Here is a 20,990-nt window from a genome sequence, read left to right as displayed (position 1 = left end):
AAGGCGGATGACTTGAGGTCAGGAATTTGAGACCTGGACAACATGGTGAAACCCTGTCTCTACTAAAAATACAAAAATTAGCCAGCTGTGGTGGTGGGTTCCTGTAATCCCAGTCACTTAGGAGGCTGACTCAGGAGAACTGCTTCAGTCTGAGAGGCGGAGGTTGCAGTGAGCCAAGATGGCACCACAGTACTCAAGCCTGGGCGACAGAGCAAGACTCTGTCTCAAAAAATAAATAAATAAATTTTTTTTTAAAAGTAACTCAGGGTCTGCAATTTTCCACACTTGACTTCAATTATTGCTCTGATTATTGCCATCCTAGCCCACCAGAGCGGAAAAGAGCACTAGAGCCTCGAGAAGCACACACTGGGGGTTTGTGTGCACAGGCAGAAGTGGCGCACATCAAGTCCACTCCATACCATGGAAGAAAACTTTGTTACATGTACACATCTAACTGCAAGAGACGCTGCAAAATGGGCTGTAGCCAGGCAGTTATATGCCCCACTACAATTTTGTTATTATGAAAGAACAGATTTTGATAAAGAATAGTATTGCCACACATTTCAAAACAATATGGCTGTGTTTAGCCCGTTTTCTGAACTTTAAATGAATGGAAACATACGATGTAATTATTTTGCATCTGGCTTCTGATGTTTGTATTTATGCTCTTTTGACAAAGCTGTTTTAAACAATGTGTGCAGAGAATGTAGTACACAGAGAAATGTTCAGGCACAGAGTTGTGCTACCTGAGCTATACAGTCCCAGAGCTACAACTTCCCTAACCAATCACACTCTCTGTATGCCACTTTCTCCAACACAAGTAAGGGGTTTGCTCTTTCTCTCTCTTTTTTTTTTTTTTAAGGTGAACAGGAAGTAGGATTCATTGGCGAGCATTAAGAGGGGGCAGCACAGTGGAAGCCCTCACGAGTGCAGGGCCCGCCGCCAGTTGTCCAGAGGGCCACTGTTGGGGATGTAATTGACCCCACAGCCATCTGGGATGAGCTGCTTCTCAGCCACCATGTCTTCAAATTCATCTGCACTGAACTTGGTAAAGCCCCACTTCTTAGAGATGTGGATCTTCTGGCGGCCAGGGAACTTCAACTTGGCCCTGCACAGGGCCTCAACACAAGCTCCTTGTTCTGCATCTTGGTGCAAATGGACATGATAATTTGGCCAATGTGAACCCCAGCCACAGTGCCCTGGGGCTTTCCAAAGGCACCTCGCATACCTGTTTGGAGCCTAGACTGGGGATAGTGCAAAGTCAGAGACATGAACATCCATCTGAAAGTCCTGTCTCCAAGGTCCCTTAGAGCAACCCATACAAGAAACAGGCTGAGTACACTACCAAGGAAGCTACTGTGTGCAGCCATTGCACACTGAGCCCCCATGAGGAAAGGAACACAGTCGGCTTAATTGGCTGCAGAGGATTTATATGTTCTCTTAATCCTATGATTAATCATGCTACCTACTCAACCTGACTTTAGTGAAATGTTATTTCCACAGCTTTTACATCATGAATTTGAACTGAGTCATTCCACTCACTTTTCCCCTAGCACTCCCTCTCCAGCAAGATTGATAACTGGCATTTGCATAATGGCTGACTGGGACACTACCCAGTGTCCTTTTATAACCAGAGAACACAACATTAACTGGTTTGCACTCAGGCCCTTATGACCTTGACCTTATTAACACTATAATCCAACTAAGATAATGCACCAAAAATTCTACACATAAAATATTTAAAGCTGATTACTAAGCTATTTACTTCAAAGAGAATACTTCAACTCTTTCCTTCGGTTAACAATAGTTGTGTCTGGTTTCAGGAACTGGGTGGTTGGAGGAAAAAGGTGAGAGGGAAGCATATTTTCTATGATAGTTTTGATAGAGGCAGGAAGCAGAGAAATTCCAGGCAGACAGAGGCGGGTCCCCAGCAAAACCCCACCTGCAAGCTGAAAAGCCTGAAACTTGTGGCCCAAAGTGAGAATTCCCATCCCTATTTGTCTGCTCTCTCCCGAATGGTTCTTTCTGAATAATGTCTTTTTACCAATCAAATGTTGCCTTTTCCAAAAGTACCTACAGCATCTCCCATCCTGTGCCTATAAAGACCCCAGACTCAGCCAGCGGAGAAGACAAGCAGCCAGACATCAGGGAGAGGCAACTTGACTTCAGAAGACAGAAGCTTCAGGGGAGAGCGACCTGCCCTTCCCATCCCCTTTCCAGCTCCACTCTTCACTGAGAGCAGTTTTCATTCAATAAAATTCTCCGCATTCACCATCCTTCAATTTGTCCGCATGACCTCATTCCTCTTGGGCACCAGACAAGAATTCGAGACACACCAAGTGCTGGTATTCAAAAAGACTGTCACACTGGCTCTTTGCCCTCGCTGGTGGACAGCAGCCGCCCTATGCAACAAGGCAAAAGGAACACTGAGCTGATAACACACTGCTGTCTGCAGATGACGGAGCTAAGAGAGCATTATAACATGTCCTCTGGGGCCTTGGGATCACAGACACCCCCACCTGGACGTTGCCGCAAGCCTGCAAAGAATCTATTCCTGCTGGTGCTAAAGCAGACAGCCAGTTCCTGCACTCACTCTTCTATGTGCTACATCCCACAAAGGGTGGAGTACAACAGAACCCAATGAACACAGTTTGTTCCCACCAGTGTCCAATCAGCTAGCCAGTTTCCACACTCATTCACCTGCACATTCCCTCCCCACAAGGGATGAACAGGGTGGGCTGAGTAAATGGGGCACCACTGTCACAAGCCCCATAAAGGCGTCAAGAAAAAATCCTGCATCAGTTTTATTATAGATCTAGCTGCTCATGATGGCTCATGCCTGTAATCCCAGCACTTTAGGGGGCCAAGGTAGGAGGATCACTTGAGCCGAGGAGTTTGAGACCAGCCTGGGCAACATGGCGAGACCTCAGTTCTACAAAAAATACAAAAATTAGCCAGGTGCAGTGGTGTGTGCATGTAGTTCCAGCTACTTGGGAGGCTGAGGTGGGAGAATCATTTGGGCCTGGGAGGTTGAGGCTGCAGTGAGCCATGATGGCACCATTGCACTACATACAGCCTAGGCAACTGGGTAAGACCCTGTCTCAAAAAAAAAAAAAAAAAAAAAAAAAAAAACAGACCCACAAATTCTTTGACACTCCTCCTTTCAAACACTGGAGCTAATTCCTCTCTCTATAGTATGGGCTGTGTTTAGTGACTCATTTCTTTTCTTTTTTTTTGTGACAGAGTCTCACTCTGTCGCCCAGGCTGGAGTGCAGTGGTGCGATCTCGGCTAACTGCAAGCTCCACCTCCTGGGTTGACGCCATTCTCCTGCCTGAGACACCTAGGAAGCCCTATGGAAAGATCCACAGAAGAGGGAACTGAGGCCTCCTACCAGCAGTTGGTGAGTGAACCATGCTGAAAGTGAATGTTCCAGCCCCACTCAAGCCTTCAGATGACTAAAATCTCATGAAACCCAAGCCAGGACTATCCCTCCAGCTAAACTGCTCCTAGATTTCTGGCCCACAAAAAACTACATAATTATTAAGTATTTATTATACCATTTTAAGTCCTAAGTTTTGAGGCAATTTGTTACAGAGCCAACAGATAACTAATTCATCTATCGATCTAGCCAAATTCTGTTTTTGGTACCAGGTGCATTATTGCCTATTTTCAAAGATTATTAAGTTTCATCCCAAACTTAATTTTCTCACTCAAACTATACCAGCTTTTCTACATCAACAGAGCTTACTTTTGGAAAGACCCCTCAAAATTTAAGTACTACAAACTGGTACTCTTTTAGATTCTACTGGAAATATCCTCTTAAGGGTGTAGTATATTAAGATCCTGCATATGCTATAATTTATCAGGTGGTGGTAGGAAAAATAGGGGCATCAGAGCCAACCACTGTGCAATTTAACTGCATGTAAAAGAAAAGTTCAACTTTCACTCTAGAACAAAAATATACACAGTAGCCCCCTCGCCACCTGTGGTCTTGCTTTCCAAGGTTTCAGTTATCTGCAGTCAATCATGGTCTGAAAATAGGTAAGTATAGGACAAGATATTTTGAGAGACAGACTATTCACTAACTTTTATTACAGTATAATGCTATAATTATATTATTATTAAATATTGTCAATCTCTTACTTTACCCTAATTTATCAATTAAACTTTACCACAAGTATGTGTATACAGGAAAACACATAGCATATATAGAGTTCAGTACCATCTGTGATTTCAGTTGTCCACTAAAGATCTTGGAATGCAATCCCCATGGACAAGGGGGGGCTACCATAATGCAGAACTAGGGTTCAATCACAATCAAATAAGAAAATTGTTGTGTTCCAAGTTTTTGTTTTTTTAACTAAGTATTATAGTGATAGATGGGTTGTGTTCTTCAAATTCATCTTAAAATATTTTTCTCAGAAGTCAAAATTCCTAGATTTAAACCCCACTAAATTCACCAATATATAAATTTGACAGGTATATTCATCAACGTCAAGTCATATATGATAATAACTACTTACTCTCAACATTTCTGAGCTATCCAGAAGTTTACAGGCTTTACCAGGAGCTTGAAAAAATAATTTACTAAAGCATGATCCAGTCAAGATTCTGGCAAAGGTATAAAATCATGCTAGTAAGTTAGCAAAATACAAGTGCAAAATAAGTAAAAATAAAAAGAGAAAATATTTTTAAAGTGTTCCCTTATCCTTGACCTCTTGGTTTTTATTATTGTTTGGTTGGTGTTAACTACGTTAGTTAATTGGCTTAAAACTCGATTTTGATAAAATACTTTAAAAAACCTGACAGCAGATAGAGGCACAAATGATCAGCTTAAAAGTAGTTAAGATACAAAGCCACTGATAAATTCTTACCACCATAAAATCGAATCATACAGCCGAGGTCAGGATTTGTAGCCTCCTCCTGTATGCGCACAAGATCATCAAATCCCAGCCTGGATAAGTAATCATAAACGATCTGAAGAGGTCGCTCAGTAGGTTCCAGTCTCCTGATTACACAATTCAAAAAAATACATATATTTGGTAAGTAATAAAAATGGTTCATTTAATTTTTTAATATTTTTATTTTTATTTGTATAAATTTCAGAGGTACAAGTGCTATTCTATTATGTGAATATACTGCTTAGTAGTGAAGTCTGGGCTTTTACTGTAATCCTCACCCGAATCATGTATATTGTATTCATTAAGTAATTTCTCATCGTTCATCCCCATCCCACCCTCACACCCTTCTGCTTTTCCAATGCCTATTACCCCACACTCTATTATTTAGCTTCCACTTGTAAGAGAGAACAGGTAGTATTTGACTTTCTGTTTCTGAGTTATTTCACTGAAGATAATGACTCCCAGGTCCATCCATGTTGCTGCAAAGACATGACTTCATTCCTTTTCATGGCTAAGTAGTAACTCAATATACAAAATCTGGTCTTGCTTTTTATTCCTAGGTCAAGATTTTCTTTAATATTCTATGATACAACTAATCTAAAGAAGTGTAAGTTTTTGGTGTCAGGACCCCTTTATACTTTGGGGATCACAAAGAGTTTCTGTTTACATGTGTTATATCTACTGATATTTACCAAATTAGAAATTAAAATTGAGAATTTCCATTTATTTATTCGCCTTAAAATAACTCCCTAAAAATCATTCTACTACATGGTCCTAATTGAAAGCTAAGGTAAAACCAGAATGTCCTGCAATCACTTGTGGCCTCTGGTAACACTGTATTTTAAATTACAGACTTAAAATACTGAAAAATATTAAATTTTTTTTAAAAAAGTGATAACGTGTATTTTGATACAAGGGGCTATAACAGTCATAATAGCAAGACAGCTCTTTTATAATGCTTTTACCAGAAACCAGTTATAAATACAGTGGCTAAATATATGGGCTCCAACAGTCAACTGCCTGGGTTCAAGTCTTAGTCCTGCCACTTACCAACTGCATGCCCCAGTACAAGTTATTCACTCTCACTGTTTTAAATCCTCATCATTATCATGGGAATAACAATAATACCTAACTCATAAGATGTTTAAATTTATTTATATACTTACAACAAGATACTATATAGTATGAAAAGTGCTTAGCAAAATATCTCATATGTAGTAAGTGTTCAATAAGATGTTGACAATTATTATTCTAAAAACTTTTAAGACTAACAATTTTAGTTAGAATAAAAATAGAATATTTCTCCCATCTCAAACAACCACCAAAAGCAAGCATAGGAAAGTCTGTATGTGTTCAAAAGGTCTAAAAGAACATTTAAAGAACTGTTTAGAAAACTTAAGAATAGCTGGGCGCGGTGGCTCACGCCTGTAATCTCAGCACTTTGGGAGGCCGAGGTGGGAGGATCACGAGGTCAGGAGATCAAGACCATCCTGGTTAACACGGTGAAAACCCATCTCTGGCTGGGCGCAGTGGTTCACACCTATAATTCCAGCACTTTGGGAGGCTGAGACGGGTGGATCACGAGGTCAGGAGATCGAGACCATCCTGGTTAACATGGTGAAATCCTGCCTCTACTAAAAATACAAAAAAAAAATTAGCCGGGTGTGGTGGCGGGTGCCTGTAGTCCTAGCCACACTGGAGGCTGAGGCAGGAGAATGGCATGAACCCGGGAGGCGGAGCTTGCAGTGAGTGGAGACTGCGCCACTGTACTCCAGCCTGGGTGACAGACAGAGACTCCGTCTCAAAAAAACAAAAAAAAAAGAAAACCCATCTCTACCAAAAATACAAAAAACTAGCCGGGTGTGGTGACGGGCGCCTGTAGTCCCAGCTACTCGGGAGGCTGAGGTAGGAGAATGACGTGAACCCGGGAGGCAGAGCTTGCAGTGAGTCGAGATCGCACCACTGCACTCCAGCCTGGGCAACAGAGTGAGATTCCATCTCAAAAAAAAAAAAAAAAAAAATGAAAAGAAAACTTAAGAATTATATTATTAATAACTACAAGAAACATGATGCATTTCCCATCATGACAAAAAGATATGAACAATGTCTGCATTTTGTAGCTGAAGAACTAGAAAATGCTGTTGGCAACAAGCTGAACAACTACAAAGCTGAACATAAACAACTGTAACAAAACGATAATTTAGGAACAGAAATCATACTGATGTACAAAAAAGACAAAAATAAAACCACCACCTGGCCTCTCCTGACTGCTCAGTTCAGTATTTTAGCTTCCGGAAACTATCAAATAAACTCAGAATGAACTGCTACATGGGGAATGATCAAAGACCAAAAGCCTGTAATGACCAATAAAGACTGAATTAAAGAGAAATGGGAAATAAACTTTTCAGATTATGTAGACATCAATTACAATTAATCCCTAGCCAAACAAAAACCAAAATTTACAAAATTCATTGTCTATGACAACGTTAGGCATTTTCCCAGCACAATGACGGGATTCTTCTGAGAAAGATATGTTTTAAGGAGGACTTTTCATAAACGGCATCCTGGAGACAGGTCAACTAACCATACAATATGAATAAACTGATGGGAGGATTAACTTGAAGACAAGGAGAGTAAGGATATAAAGAGACAGATCTTCAAATGTTGAGGCGGATTGGACTTACTCTGTACTGCTCCAAAGAATGGGACTCGGAACAATGAGAAGGTGCATTCGTAGATTTAAGCTACATATGAGGAAGAATTTTAACGATTAGAGATGATCAACCATGAAACGAACTGCCTCTCAAAACTGCTCAGAGAGACCTGGAGAGCCATCTGTCACAGATATTTTAGAAGAAACACCTGTGAGAATCAAACTGGGCCAGATGATCTTTAGAGCATCTCAGAAATCAAGAGTCTATGAAGTATCTTAAGATACCTTCCTAATATAATACAAATTCTACCTGACCCCTACAGTTCAATGTATTTAAACACTATCATTCCATATAATGATCACATATTCAGGCCCAACAAATAATTACACTTTCAGGCTAAATCTCGTGTGCTCTATTTTTCTATTTCTCTTTAGAAAACTGAGAGAAATGGAAGCATCCCAATTCTGACATATTTCAGATGACCAAATGTCCTGACCTAAAAAGGCTCTGTAGATTTTGGAAACCCTCCTTATACATGTCTTTTTTTTTTTCTTTTTCTTTTTCTTTTTTTTGAGCTGGAGTCTCACTCTGTTGCCCAGGCTGGAGTGCAGTGGTGCAATCTTGGCTCACTGCAACCTCCGCCTCCCGGGTTCAAGCAATTCTTCTGCCTCAGCTTCCCAAGTAGCTGGGACTACAGGCCCACGCCACCATGTCTGGCTAATTTTTGTATTTTTAGTAGGGACAGGGTTTCATCATATTGGCCAGGCTGGTCTTGAACCCCTGACCTCGTGATCTGCCTGCCTTGGCCTCCCAAAGTGCTGGGATTACAGACATGAGCCACCGCACCCGGACCTCCTTATACATATCTACCCTAAGAAAGTATTTTCTTTCTTCTAAGTAAACGAGTAGTATTTCAAGAAGTACAAAAACAAGTAAAATGAAGGACTAATTCCATTTACTCATTAAACTCATCTGCTGAAAAAAGTAGACAGTATTGGGGAGGGAAATGCTATAATGTGCTTACAGTTCAATTTTGTGTTTCAAAGTTGCAAAAGTTTAAGAGTCTGGTAATTAGCTATTTGTTAAATCTCTCACCAATCAAAGGGAAATTACATACTGCAAAACAGGTGTGAGAGAAAGTAATGCTGGCAACAAAAAGTTCTATTCAGCAACTGAATTACTTCTACTACTGCTTTAAGGAGACAATAGTTTTGGAGTAACAGCTTTGGTTTGCTTCAAATGCTTGTAAGAGCTACTACAGTACATGTAAATTTGAATATAGGTGCATATGGTAATTTCTCTCCAAACCAGCCAACGGACACAGCAATGCTGTTAACAGCAGATTATACCTCTTAGCCAAGAGTAGTATCATTCTGTATTATTTATTCTAAGCAGTCCCTGTAGTTAAGATATATGTAAGAAGAGAAGAGTAAATTTCATTCCAAGTATCATTTCACAAGAGTTTTAGTTAATAGTGGGGGGCGCCAAACCTTACACTTTTAAAATCAAACACATCGAATCAAAGACCCTAACAAAGAACAGTACTATGTTCTACATCAAATTCAGATTAAAACTCAATCCTTGACTGCCTGTAATCCTTTACCTATAAAGGTAAAATCTGCAAATGTTAAAATCAATAATATAGATAATACAAATAGAAACAATAGGGATATTTCGATGAATGTTTATTTCATACCTGAAAGTGTTTAATTAGTGCAAAACTGAAAGTGTTTAATTAGTACAAAACTATGTATATTAGTTTTGCTGAAAGTGTTTATTACAAAACTATGTATATTTTGCAAATAAGAAAAATAAGATTCAGAGTCACACAACTAGTACATAATGATATCAGGGTAGGAACCTGTGTCGGTTTCATAAAACCTAGGTTCTTTTTAGGCAAACCAAATTATTTTATATATAGTTAAAATAATTTAAACAGAAGAGAGCTCAAACCACTTTATGTGTTAACTTATTCACACCAAGAAACCTAAAAGAGTTATGTTTTAAAATTACCATTATTTCGATAAGTCCCATATATCATGATTTAAAAGATAATATTTTTTACGCACCATGGCTGAATAATAAAGAATACAGCTGGTCTTTGTCCCTGGTGCCTGGTAGAAGACTGTAATCCTTAGCATTTCCTAAATAACAGGAGTGTCTTTGTTATTCATGAGCCCCTTGGATCACCCCTCAGTTTATGCTAAGAGATGAGAAGACTCAGGACAGGGGCTGGTCACCAGAAAAGACCAACCACCGTATGATTAGAGGGTTGGGGCTCTGAGCCACCCTGACCTGGGTGAGGAAGCACAGGGGGCTGGAGATTGAGTTGAATCATGAGGTCAAAGATTCAACCAATCATGCATTCATAAAGAATCCCGAATAAAAATATTGTACTGAAGCTCAGTGGAGCTTTCTAGTTGATGAACTGCTCAATATGGTAGGAGGGTGACAGGCCTTGATTACACTGGGAGAGGGCACAAAGTTCCATATTTGGGACTCTTCTAGACCTCACCCTATGTGTCTCTTCAGTTGGCTGGTGCTGATTTGCATCAAGCTAAAACTGTAATTGTAAGTATAGCACCTTCCTAAATTCTGCCAAGTTCTTCTTTGTAGACAGTTGGTCAGAAGTGCAGCTGGAGTCTGAAGGGCAATCTTGTTGGGGACCTTGCCCTTTAACTTGTGAAGTCTGCACTAACTCTGGCAGTCAGTGTCAGAACTGTATTACAGCAAGCCAGCTGGTGTCAGAATAACCATTAAGAAAGAAAAATCAGCAGGGCACAGTGGCTCACACCTGTAATACCAGCACTTTGGGAGGCAGCGGTGGGCGAATCCCGAGGTCACCGAGGTCAAAGCCTTTCTTTAAGGTGTCCACGCCGCCCCAATCCCGCTCAAAGCAGCCCTGAGAAACATCGCCCATTATCTCTCCATACTGAGGAAAGAGAGAGACCCTCTCATATTGTTTTACGTTGTTTTATACTCAGAAAAGGAAAGAGAAGCAAAACTAAAGGCAGGTAGCCCGGCGCCTAGGAATCAGACTGGAAACCAGGCCTGGGCCTGCCTGACCTAAGCCTGGTAGTTAAAATTCCATCCCTGACCTAGCAACTCATGTTATCTATAGATTCTAGACACTGTATGTAAAGACACCGTGAAACCTCCCATTCTGTTCTGTTTCACTCTGACCACCAGTGCTTGCAGCCCCTGTCACATACCCCCTGGCTTGCTCAATCGATCATGACCCTCTCACACGGACCCCCTTCCAGTTGTGAGCCCTTAAAAGGGACAGAAGTTGAGCACCTGATGAGCTCGGATTTTAAGACGTTAGCCTGCCAATGCACCCAGCTGATTAAAGCCATTCCCTTCACTACCTCAGTGTCTGAGGGGTTTTGTCCACGGCTCATCCTGCTACAATACCACCCCCAAAAATTTCTGCCACCCCAGTACCCCACCACTATTTTGTTTTGTGTTTCTTATTAATAAAAGAAGACCAGAATGTCAGGCCTCTGAGTCCAAGCCTGCCCATATACATCCAGATGGCCTGAGGCAACTGAAGAACCACAAAAGAAGTGAAAATGCCGGCTCCTGCCTTAACTAATGACATTACCTTGTGAAATTCCTTCTCGTGGGTAATGAGTCTCTGAAGCTCCCTCACTGAGCATCCTGTAAACCCCACCCCTGCCCACAAGAGAAAAACCCCCTTTGACTGTAATTTTCCACTACCCACCCAAATCCTATAAAACTGCCCCCACCCCTATCTCCCTTTGCTGACTCCTTTTTTGGACTCAGCCCACCTGCACCCAGGTGACTAAAAAGCTTTATTGCTCACACAAAGCCTGTTTGGTGGTCTCTTCACACAGACGCGCTTGACAAAGAGATCAAGACCATCCTGGCCAACACGGTGAAACCCCATCTCTACTAAAAATACAAAAATTAGCTGGGCGTGATGGTGCGTGCCTGTAGTCCCAGCTACTCGGCAGGCTGAGGCAGGAGAATCACTTGAACCCAGGAGGCAGAGGTTGCAGTGAGCTGAGATTGTGTCACTACACTCCAGCTTGGACAACAGAGTGAGACTCCATCTCAAAAAACAAAAAAAAGAGAAAAATCTAGCCAGGTGCAGTAGCGTGCCCCTGTAGTCCCAGCTACTCAGGAGGCTGAGACAGGAGAATCACTTGAGCCCAGGAGTTCAAGGCTGTTGAGTGTTTTGATAGGGCCTGTGAATAGCCACAGTACTCCAGCCTGGACAACATAGCATGATTCAATCTCTATATTTTTTAAAAAAGAAAAATAAATTTTAAAAAATTCTGGCAATTAAACTGTAACCTACCATCAACTCTAATATATATGCTGATTTCGGAAGTTTTAAAATGTATAAAAAATGTTTCAAAATAAATTATTTACCTATATTCCAATTTTGTAACATATAAAGTACTCTTTAAAAATTTTTAAATAGTACAAAAATATGTAGGGAAAAAAACTCCTTTTCCCCATTCAGTGGTAATCAGTTCAGTACATATCCTAAAACAGAATTTTTCATTCCACCTTTATAATTTCAAAATATGGCAAACAAAATTTTAGTGACTCAGCAAACGGGAATCAGAACTCAGCATCCCAAATCCCAAGGGCGCTATTTTCTGTTATACACACCCTATTGGTTCTAAAATAATTTTAAAAGATAGCTACTGACTATTCAGAAATCTTAGTTTCTCTTCTCATCTGATAAATGAAAAAATAAAAATTAAAAAAAGAAAAACTTGGTTATTTTGATGACTAAGAATAAAAGTATATGACCATCAGCCAAAGGGCAATCCATGTTATCACAAATGATCTTAACAACTTCTCAGACAGGAGGCAATGATTACACTAAGCTTCACTAGTGAGTCATTTTTATCACTCAAAACAGTTCAATAGAAAAGTCAAGCCAAATATTTTAATTGTAAGCAGTAGCATATTGAGAGACAAGACCAATTTATCACCAGCCAGCTGCAGGAATGTGCTTTCAACCTGAACCCTCTGAGTCTATTTTCACATTTATTAAACAAAGGGAAATGGCCTCAGTGTTTCCTAATGGGGAAGTTTCTGACTTTTGGGGCAGGAAAATCCTTGGCTGTACAGTGTTGTCCGATACACATTTTTCTTTTTCTTTTTTTTCTGAGACAGGATCTCTCTGTCGCCCAGGCTGGAATGCAGTGGTGCAATCTTGGCTCACTGCAACCTCCGCCTCCCAGGCTCAAGCGATTCTCCTACCTCAGCCTCCCAAGTACTGCGTGCACTGGAACCACAAGTGTGCATCACCATGCCTGGCTAATTTTTTGTATTAATATTTTTGGTAGCAACAGGGTTTCACCATGTTGCCCAGGCTGGTCTAGAACTCCTGAGCCCAAGCGATCCTCCTGCCTCGGCCTCCCTAAGTGCTAGCATTACAGACTTGAGCCACTGCACCTGGCACACACACATTTCAATAAGCCTCTCTGGCCCTTGCCACCTAAATTCTGTAATTCCTCCCAGCAGTTATGACAACCCAAAAACCCTGTTCCCACACATATTTCCAAATGGCAAGGTGGGACGATTGTAGGGTAGATTTAGTTTCACCAGCAGATGGTCTCTAAGGTTTCTTCAAGCGCTAAAATTCTATAAATTAGTAATAATCTTGAGTTATATTTGAGTGATAACTCATGGTTGGAAAAAAAAAAGTAGTAATGAATAACTCAGAGAAAATGTGGGGTAATTTTAATCCCAGTAATCCCATTTCCAGGACCTAGCCTAGGGAAATCAGCAGGGTGACAATTTATGGGCAATAGTTTAGTCAAAGCAACACCACTTCTAAGAGTTGCATGATTTCAAACAACTGAAATAGGTAATATTTATTGAGCACTTGTTAGGTGCCAGACATCAATCGAAGTACTTTACTTCCTTGTTATTTGAAGTACAGCACATCTCTTAGGAGCTTAATTGAAATGTACATTCTCAGGCCCCACCTAAACCTACTGAAACAGAATCTGTATGTGAACAAGCCCCACAGGTGGACAGTTTAAGCAGCACTACAAGTATTAATTCATTTAATCTTCATATCACGTACAATTAATTTAATCCTCATAACTCAATAATGTAAATATTACCATCTTCCATTTTACAGATTACTACACTGAAGCACAGAGCATTATATATAACCTGTATAGTAACTGTCGAAGCCAGGATTTGAACCCACACACTCTGATTCCAGAATCCAACCTCTAAACCATTATTGCCTATTATGTCTCAACTTATAGTGTATCCATACAGAGGAATATTCTGTAACTATTAAAACTGGTGTCTAAAGAATTTCTAATGACACCACGAAATTAAGATGATCCGGTCGGGCACGGTGGCTCACGCCTGTAATCCCAGCACTTTGGGAGGCCGAGGCGGGTAGATCACCTGAGGTCAGGAGTTCGAGACCAGGCTGTCCAACATGGAGAAACCCCATCTCTACTAAAAATACAAAAAATTAGCCAAGTATGGCGGTTCATGCCTGTAATCCCAGCAACTTGGGAGGCTGAGGCAGGAGAATCACTTGAATCTGGGAGGTAGAGGTTGCAGTGAGCCGAGATCACACCACTGCACTCCAGCCTGGGCCACAAGAGTGAAACTTCGTCTCAAAAAAAAAAAAAAAAAAGAAAGAAATTAAGACGATCCACTAAGTAGACAGGATATAAAACCGAATATATGAGCCCAAATACATAAATATTTAAAAGTATGTGGAATTGAAAAAAGATCTGGGGAAAAATAATGTTACTATGGGGAGGCAATACAGAAGACAGATGTAGTGTCAGAATGCCAGGATTCAAACTCCAGCACTACCACTTAGTAGCTGATTGCACTTAGATGAGATGCTTAACCCTGTGAAACCTTATTTTCCTCATTTATAAAATGGGGACAGTGTTTACCTCACAAGATGGTTGTGAGGATTAAATGAGGTAATTTATATAAAGCATAAGCATTGATTATTATCATTTCTCTTTATGCTTTTTCATTTTCCAAAATTTCTTCGGTGAACATACTTCAATAATCAGCAAAAAGTTCTTTAAAAAGATAATGCCTTAGATTGTCAATTAGCTGATAAAGGGCTATTAGAAGAAAGTACTTACTCCCTTGATTAGATAATGTAAGACTGATCATAAACAAGAAACAGCTGAGTAACAGATCAAAAAAGATCTTGAAATAAGCGCGATTAAATAGTGAAACTGAGGAAAGGTCGCTGCTGTGCCAGTTCCTCTGTCACAGCTGGCCTTTACTTAGAACGAAGTCCATCATCTACCTTGAATGATTCAGGCATTCCAACTGCAGGGCAGTACCTGCCTGACCCTGAGCAGGTTACTGAATCTCCCTCAAGGACTCAATCTTCCTCATCTAAAAGCAATGATACTAACTCCCTTGGAGTTACTGTGAGGATTTAATGAGAAAATGCACATAAAGCACTAAGCACACTAACACATGAAAGCACTTAATGTTAGCTGAAATCTACCATCATCATCATCCTTAGCTGGATAAAAGTTATTGAGCTCCTACTCCAGCAATGAAAATATATTTACTCTTTGAAACCACAGTTCAATAGTGTTTTCATTATTTTCTAATCAATTATACCTTCAAAGGGCTATTTCATTATAAATGATGAAGGCTACAGGGCTAAAAAGAAACAATCTCCTCACTTTTAAGTACAGTTTAGATTCACATAAGTAAATAAACTATCACATTCAGATTCTTAACTACACAACTACTAGTAGCAAGTCAATTCCAGTGGGGTTTTCTTCATATTTCTAGTATCTTTGTATACATAAACATTACTATACAAATGAATACGTCATACACTTAAATAAGTTAATCAATCACTACCAGATATAATCTAGGTCAAGGCTTTCCACCTGATAAAATTAGATCAGAGTCAGTGTTAAGATTTAGAAAAGCCTAAGGATCACCCAGTCTGATCCTTTCATTTTACAAATGGATTTAGCAAATGTAGTTAACTGGTGAACAAGGAAAACATTCAAATGCTAATCTACTTTTTCAGGAATTAGTCCAAATCCTAAAAAGAACACATAGTAGATCTCAGTTTAGACTTTAAAAATGACATCAAATTTTAGCTCAGCTAAAGGTGTTACTATTATTACCACACTTCTAAGGTGTAAGTGGGAGCTTCCTTTTCACTTTCAACAGTATTAAATCCACAGCTTTGAATTCTGTTTCAAGACATTTTTTTAATGACAGGAAACGGGGAGGAGAGAAAAATCATGGTCAGGCATTTAAAGAGCTCTTATTTGACATCTAATTCAAAGAACTAACAGTGATTTTCTTTAAAAAGCTGAATCAAAGAGTTCACACGCATAGTATAAGACTGTTATAAAAATAGTTCCTTCACATTTATATAAAAATTTTTCAAGACACAAATGGCTTTTAAACCCATGAAAATATGCTCATAAAGATAAATGAAAATTAAAATAACAAAACAACAAAATTCCTATCACATTTGCAGAAATCTAAGTCACTTGGCCCGGAATGCTGACTTTATGATTCTCTAATTTTAAAACTGTTAACAATCATTTCTATTTACACGCAAGTCTGAGCTCATGCATGTGTATGTCTCTATTTACACATAAAATTTAATACTAACATGTTTTTGTGAAAGTAAGGGGGAGACAGATAGACTTTTATATTTCTGAAGGAAATATAACCTCTTTGAAGAGGAATTTGACAGTAACTATGAAAACTAAAAATGTGCATATCCTTTGAGCCAGCTGTTCCACTTCCAGGAGTTTATCATCCAGACTCTCACATATGAGAGACACCACAGCTACGTGGATACTCATTGCAGCACTTCTTGTAGTAGCAAAGAACTGGTAACAACCTGAATGTCCATTAATAGAAGATTGGCTAAAATTATAGTAGACTCAAAATTGAACACTATTGCAGCCATTAAATAAACGACAACTATATAAATATTAACATGGAAAGATATCTAAAAGATACTAAGTCAATAATGTGTTGCACACAGCACCAGAGTTTTAAAATTTATAATACATGTAGAGAGACATACTCATGCATGGGCACATAAATGCTTATAATTAAACAGAATACTCCTAGCATGCGTGAGAAGCTGGTAATAACTATCTTCAAAAACAGGCCTGGGTAGTTGGGGAATGGTGGACAGAAAAGTACATCTCACTCTATACCCTTTTTAAAATTTCATTCTATTTACGCTTTTCAAAAAAAACAACTTTTTTCCTTTTTTTTTTTGAGACAGAGTCTTGCTCTGTCACCCAGGCTGGAGTGCAGTGGCACAATCTCGGCTCAACACAACCTCGGTCTCCCAGGTTCAAGAGATTCTCATGTCTCAGCCTCCTGACTAGCTGGGATTACAGGTGTGCACCACCATGCCTGACTAATTTTTATATTTTTAGTAGTGGCAGGGTTTCGCCATGTTGACCAGGCTGGTCTCAAACTCCTGACCTCAAGTGATACACTCACCTCAGCCTCCCCAAGTGCTGGGATTACAGGCATGAGCCACCGTGCCCAGCCAAAGAAATTTAACTTTTAAAATACTTATTTTTAAATTTAGATATCTGACCTATGGTGTATTCCAAATCAAAGAACTCTCAAATTTTCCTTGGTCAGTAGTTTTTAAATTCAAGATTCATAAAGTCAGCCTTCCAAGGACAAATCTTGAGGCCCAGTGAGTCTGTAATCAACACTAGTTCTGGCAGAATTAAAATCCTAAAGTCCAGTTCTAAACAGAAACATTGTTTATATTACAGTAGAATTAGAGTGATAAAACTGAGACCTCACCTGACCAGGTCTCCATGAAGCTGTAAATAAAGACTTTCTCTTCCCTCTCCAGCACATATTTCTGATGCTGGTGTCTCTACAGTGCAAAGGACGAGATGTAAGTCAGAGGAAGAGGAGGAGGAGGAAGAGGAAGAGGAGGTGGTGGTGGTTGTAGTGGCAGTGGTACTGTCTGCTCCATAAAGGTAAACACAGCCTCTCTTTACATCTTCTCTTAGCCAGTCTCTTTCTCGAGAACCAAACCTACTTCTCCTATTCAAACAATTTCTGCTCCCATTGCGTTTCATATTTCTCTAAAAAATATCAAGAGAAAGAAATCGTTAGCTAGAACATCTGACTGAATTAGACATTTCAGTCCTCACCCCACCTCTCTCTACTTTATATTCCCCAACACTCTGTTCATGTATCCCCTCCTTTTTGGCGCACTTTACAGCTGTCATGCTCATTCATTATTAACTCAGATAACTTAATTTTCTTTACTGCTGTGTTTCCATCCATCATCTTCTTTGACCCTCTCTTGTGTTTTTCAAAACGTGTCAAGAATAACAAAACAGTGGGTTGCAGTGGCTCAGGCCTGTAAACCCAGCACTTTGGGAGGACAAGATGAGAGGACTGCTTGAGGCCAGGAGTTCAAGACTAGCTTGGGTAAGATAGCGACATCCCATCTCTACAATTTTTTTTTTATATTAGCCAGGCATGGTGGCACATGCCTGTAGTCCCAGCTACTTGGGAGGCTGAGGTGGAGGACAGATTAAGCCTGGGAGGTTGAGGTTGCAGTGAGCTGTGATTGTGCCACTGCAATCCTATCTGGGTGACACAGCGAGACCTTGTCTCTCAAAAATAGAAATTTTAGTATTTTGCGTGGGCACAGTGGCTTATATCTGTAATCCCAGCACTTTGGGAGGCCAAGGCGGGTGGATCACTTGAGGTCAGGAATTCGAGACCAGCCTGGCCAACATGGTGAAACCCTATCTCTACTAAAAAATACAAAAAAATTAGCCAGCCGTGGTGACACACGTGTGTAATCCTAGCTACCTGGGAGGCTGAGGTGGGAAGATTGCTTGAACCTGGAAGGCAGAGGTTTCAGTGAGCCAAGATAGTGCCACGGTACTCCCAGCCTGGGTGACAGAGCAAGACTCCATCCATCTCAAAAAAGAGAAATGTTAGGCTGGGCAAGGTGGTTCACACGTGTAATCCCAGCACTTTCGGAGGCCCAGGTGAGTGAATCATTTAAGGTCAGGAATTCAAGACCAGCTTGGCCAACATGGTGAAGCCCTGTCTCTACTAAAAATGAAAGAAAAAAAAAAAAAAAGAAAAAAAATTAGCCATTAGCCGAGTGTGGTGGCACGTGCCTGTAATCCCAGCTACTTGGGAGGCTGAGGTAGGAGAATCACTTGAACCCAGGAGGTTGCAGTGAGCCGAGATTGTGCCACTGCACTCCAGTGTGGGTGACAGTGAGACTCCATCTCAAAAAAAAAAAAAAAAAACTTTTATCTATAAACCATACATAGTATTGTCTTACCTAATTTAAACTTCATCTAATCCTTAACAATATTTATGCTTCACCCTGTAATTTTATTTAGTTCAATATTGCTTTAGAGATACAACTGTGTTAATATACCCAGTTCATTCATTTGAATAATATTCCCTTATACAAATACACCAAACTTTATCCACTCTCCTGCTGACAGCATTTAGTTTGCTTCCAATTTTTCACTGCTAGAAACAATTAAGCAATAAACATTTTTGTACACGTCTCCTTATGAAAATGTGTGTTTCTCCAGGGTCCTAACCCTTTGCTTTACATCCCAAATAAGCCAAGTGCAATGTCGGCACAATACTGCACAAATATACTTACTATTCTTGCACTGTTTAAAACAAAACAAATTAATGTCGCATTTGATAATTTAAGTATGTGAAATTCATATATTGCAAAGTTATCTCAAAGCAAAAACAATTTCTACAGGTAATATAACAAGTTTCTAAAGATCAACATTTGCCTGCTCTATTTTTATGATGGGCTATGTCTGTTCTTTTTGATAAAAAAGAAATTTCCACTGACACTTCCACAGCTGCACCTCTCCAGCTTCATTCCCTACTACTGCCCTTTACTCCATGTTTCAATCACATCCAACTACTTGCAGCTCTCCAGACACACCAAGTACACCACAATTCTGTGGCTTGTCTGAAATATCCTTCTTTATCTTGCACCTCATCCATATGACAAGTTGTTCTTCAAAATCCTACTCAGGCATCACCTTCTCTATGGAGCCTTCCATATCTCCTATCCTCATTCTCCCTAGACGGAATTAATGACTACCAGACATTTTTACTAGATAGAATTAACGAATTACCTAGACAGAATTAAGAACTTCTTCACCTTGAGTACACCTCTAATACCACATCTATGACAATGGGTTTTATTTATTTATTTTTCTTCCCCTTCTCCACTTCTAGCATGTCAACACCTGGGTGACACAGGAGTGTTTGCAGAACTCAGTTGACATCACAGAAATTTATTCCCAATCTGTACTTTAATCCAATTAGCTCTGGCAAGAAGCTGAACAAACTTGGGGGGAAAATATCCCCATTTCTATGGAGAACCCTACATATTTGCAGCAGCTGCAAAGTGAATGGGAGTAAATAAAATACTTTTAGTAGTATTCCTCACTGGAAAACAGAAATACCTATAAATACAGCAAATATTATTTTTATAATTACTAAGATTAAATATTTGAAGGTAATACATTTCTAAAGATGGCGGAGACAGAGGAATGAAAAGTTAGCAGGTATTTCTATGTGGGAAGAAAGAAAAACCAGAGTAAGAATGGCTTTATTGTTTAAATGCAGACGAACTCAGGAAAACTGTTTTGCAGATCTTGGGGATTCAGGCATTGCTATTCAAAACCATGAGGATTACTGATTCTAACTTTAGAGAAGTAGGATAAACCCCTGCTACAAGTGAGAACTAGTTTTCTCATCAAATGCATTTTCTCGAAGCTGAACATCCCTGAATGAAAGGGCATTCAAGTGCTCACTGCGTAAACATAGGCACTATCGTATTTGTACTACTAAATAATTTTAACCACTAGTCAAATATTGCTAATAGTTAAATATTTAGCACGTAAATACTGCTAAATTTTAAATATTCCTCATTTTTTAATATTTTGGAAAGATTAACTGGACCATCTGAAAACAGTATTCCATATAGAACAGCACTATTTATACGAAGCTCTGCATTCTGTACTCAGTGGAGAAGAAAGAATAAGCAGACACTGTTCCACATAATCAACAAAAAAGTCTTCAGAAAACTTTCCAAGGTTGCTGGGCACGGCGGCTGACATCTGTAATCCCAGCACTTTGGGAAGCTGAGGCAGGCAGATTACGAGGTCAGGAGATCGAGGTCATCCTGGCTAACACGGTGAAACCCTGTCTCTACTAAAAATACAAAAAAAATCAGCCGGGCGTGGTAGCAGGCGCCTGTAGTCCCAGTTACTCAGGAGGCTGACGCAGGAGAATGGCGTGAACCAGGGAGGCGAGGCTTGTAGTGAGCTGAGATGGCTCCACTGCACTCCAGCCTGGGCGACAGAGCAAGACTCCGTCTCAAAAAAAAAAAAAAAA

General features: G+C 39.9%; 1 protein-coding gene and 1 pseudogene across 2 annotated transcripts in view; both read right to left on the bottom strand.

Moving 5' to 3' along the window:
- The window catches only part of PHLPP2 (PH domain and leucine rich repeat protein phosphatase 2), a 95,166-nt gene that overhangs the window by 59,820 nt on the left and 14,356 nt on the right, over positions 1-20,990 (bottom strand). The window contains exons 2-3 of one of the 2 annotated variants that reach the window (XM_011976738.1): positions 17,373-17,662; positions 4,876-5,009 (exon numbers count right to left, since the gene is read on the bottom strand). In XM_011976738.1, coding sequence (XP_011832128.1) covers positions 4,876-5,009; positions 17,373-17,656 — 418 coding nt within the window. In that variant the 5' untranslated portion in view covers positions 17,657-17,662. Of the gene's footprint in view, positions 1-4,875; positions 5,010-17,372; positions 17,663-20,990 lie in introns of those variants that run through there. The other variant, XM_011976739.1, reaches the window with a different exon arrangement.
- LOC105537247 lies at positions 922-1,370 on the bottom strand (annotated as a pseudogene).

The sequence above is a fragment of the Mandrillus leucophaeus genome, unplaced genomic scaffold (assembly GCF_000951045.1).
Source record: "Mandrillus leucophaeus isolate KB7577 unplaced genomic scaffold, Mleu.le_1.0 Scaffold17, whole genome shotgun sequence".
NCBI classification, from domain to species: domain Eukaryota; kingdom Metazoa; phylum Chordata; class Mammalia; order Primates; family Cercopithecidae; genus Mandrillus; species Mandrillus leucophaeus.
This window is presented reverse-complemented; position numbering and strand designations above follow the sequence as displayed.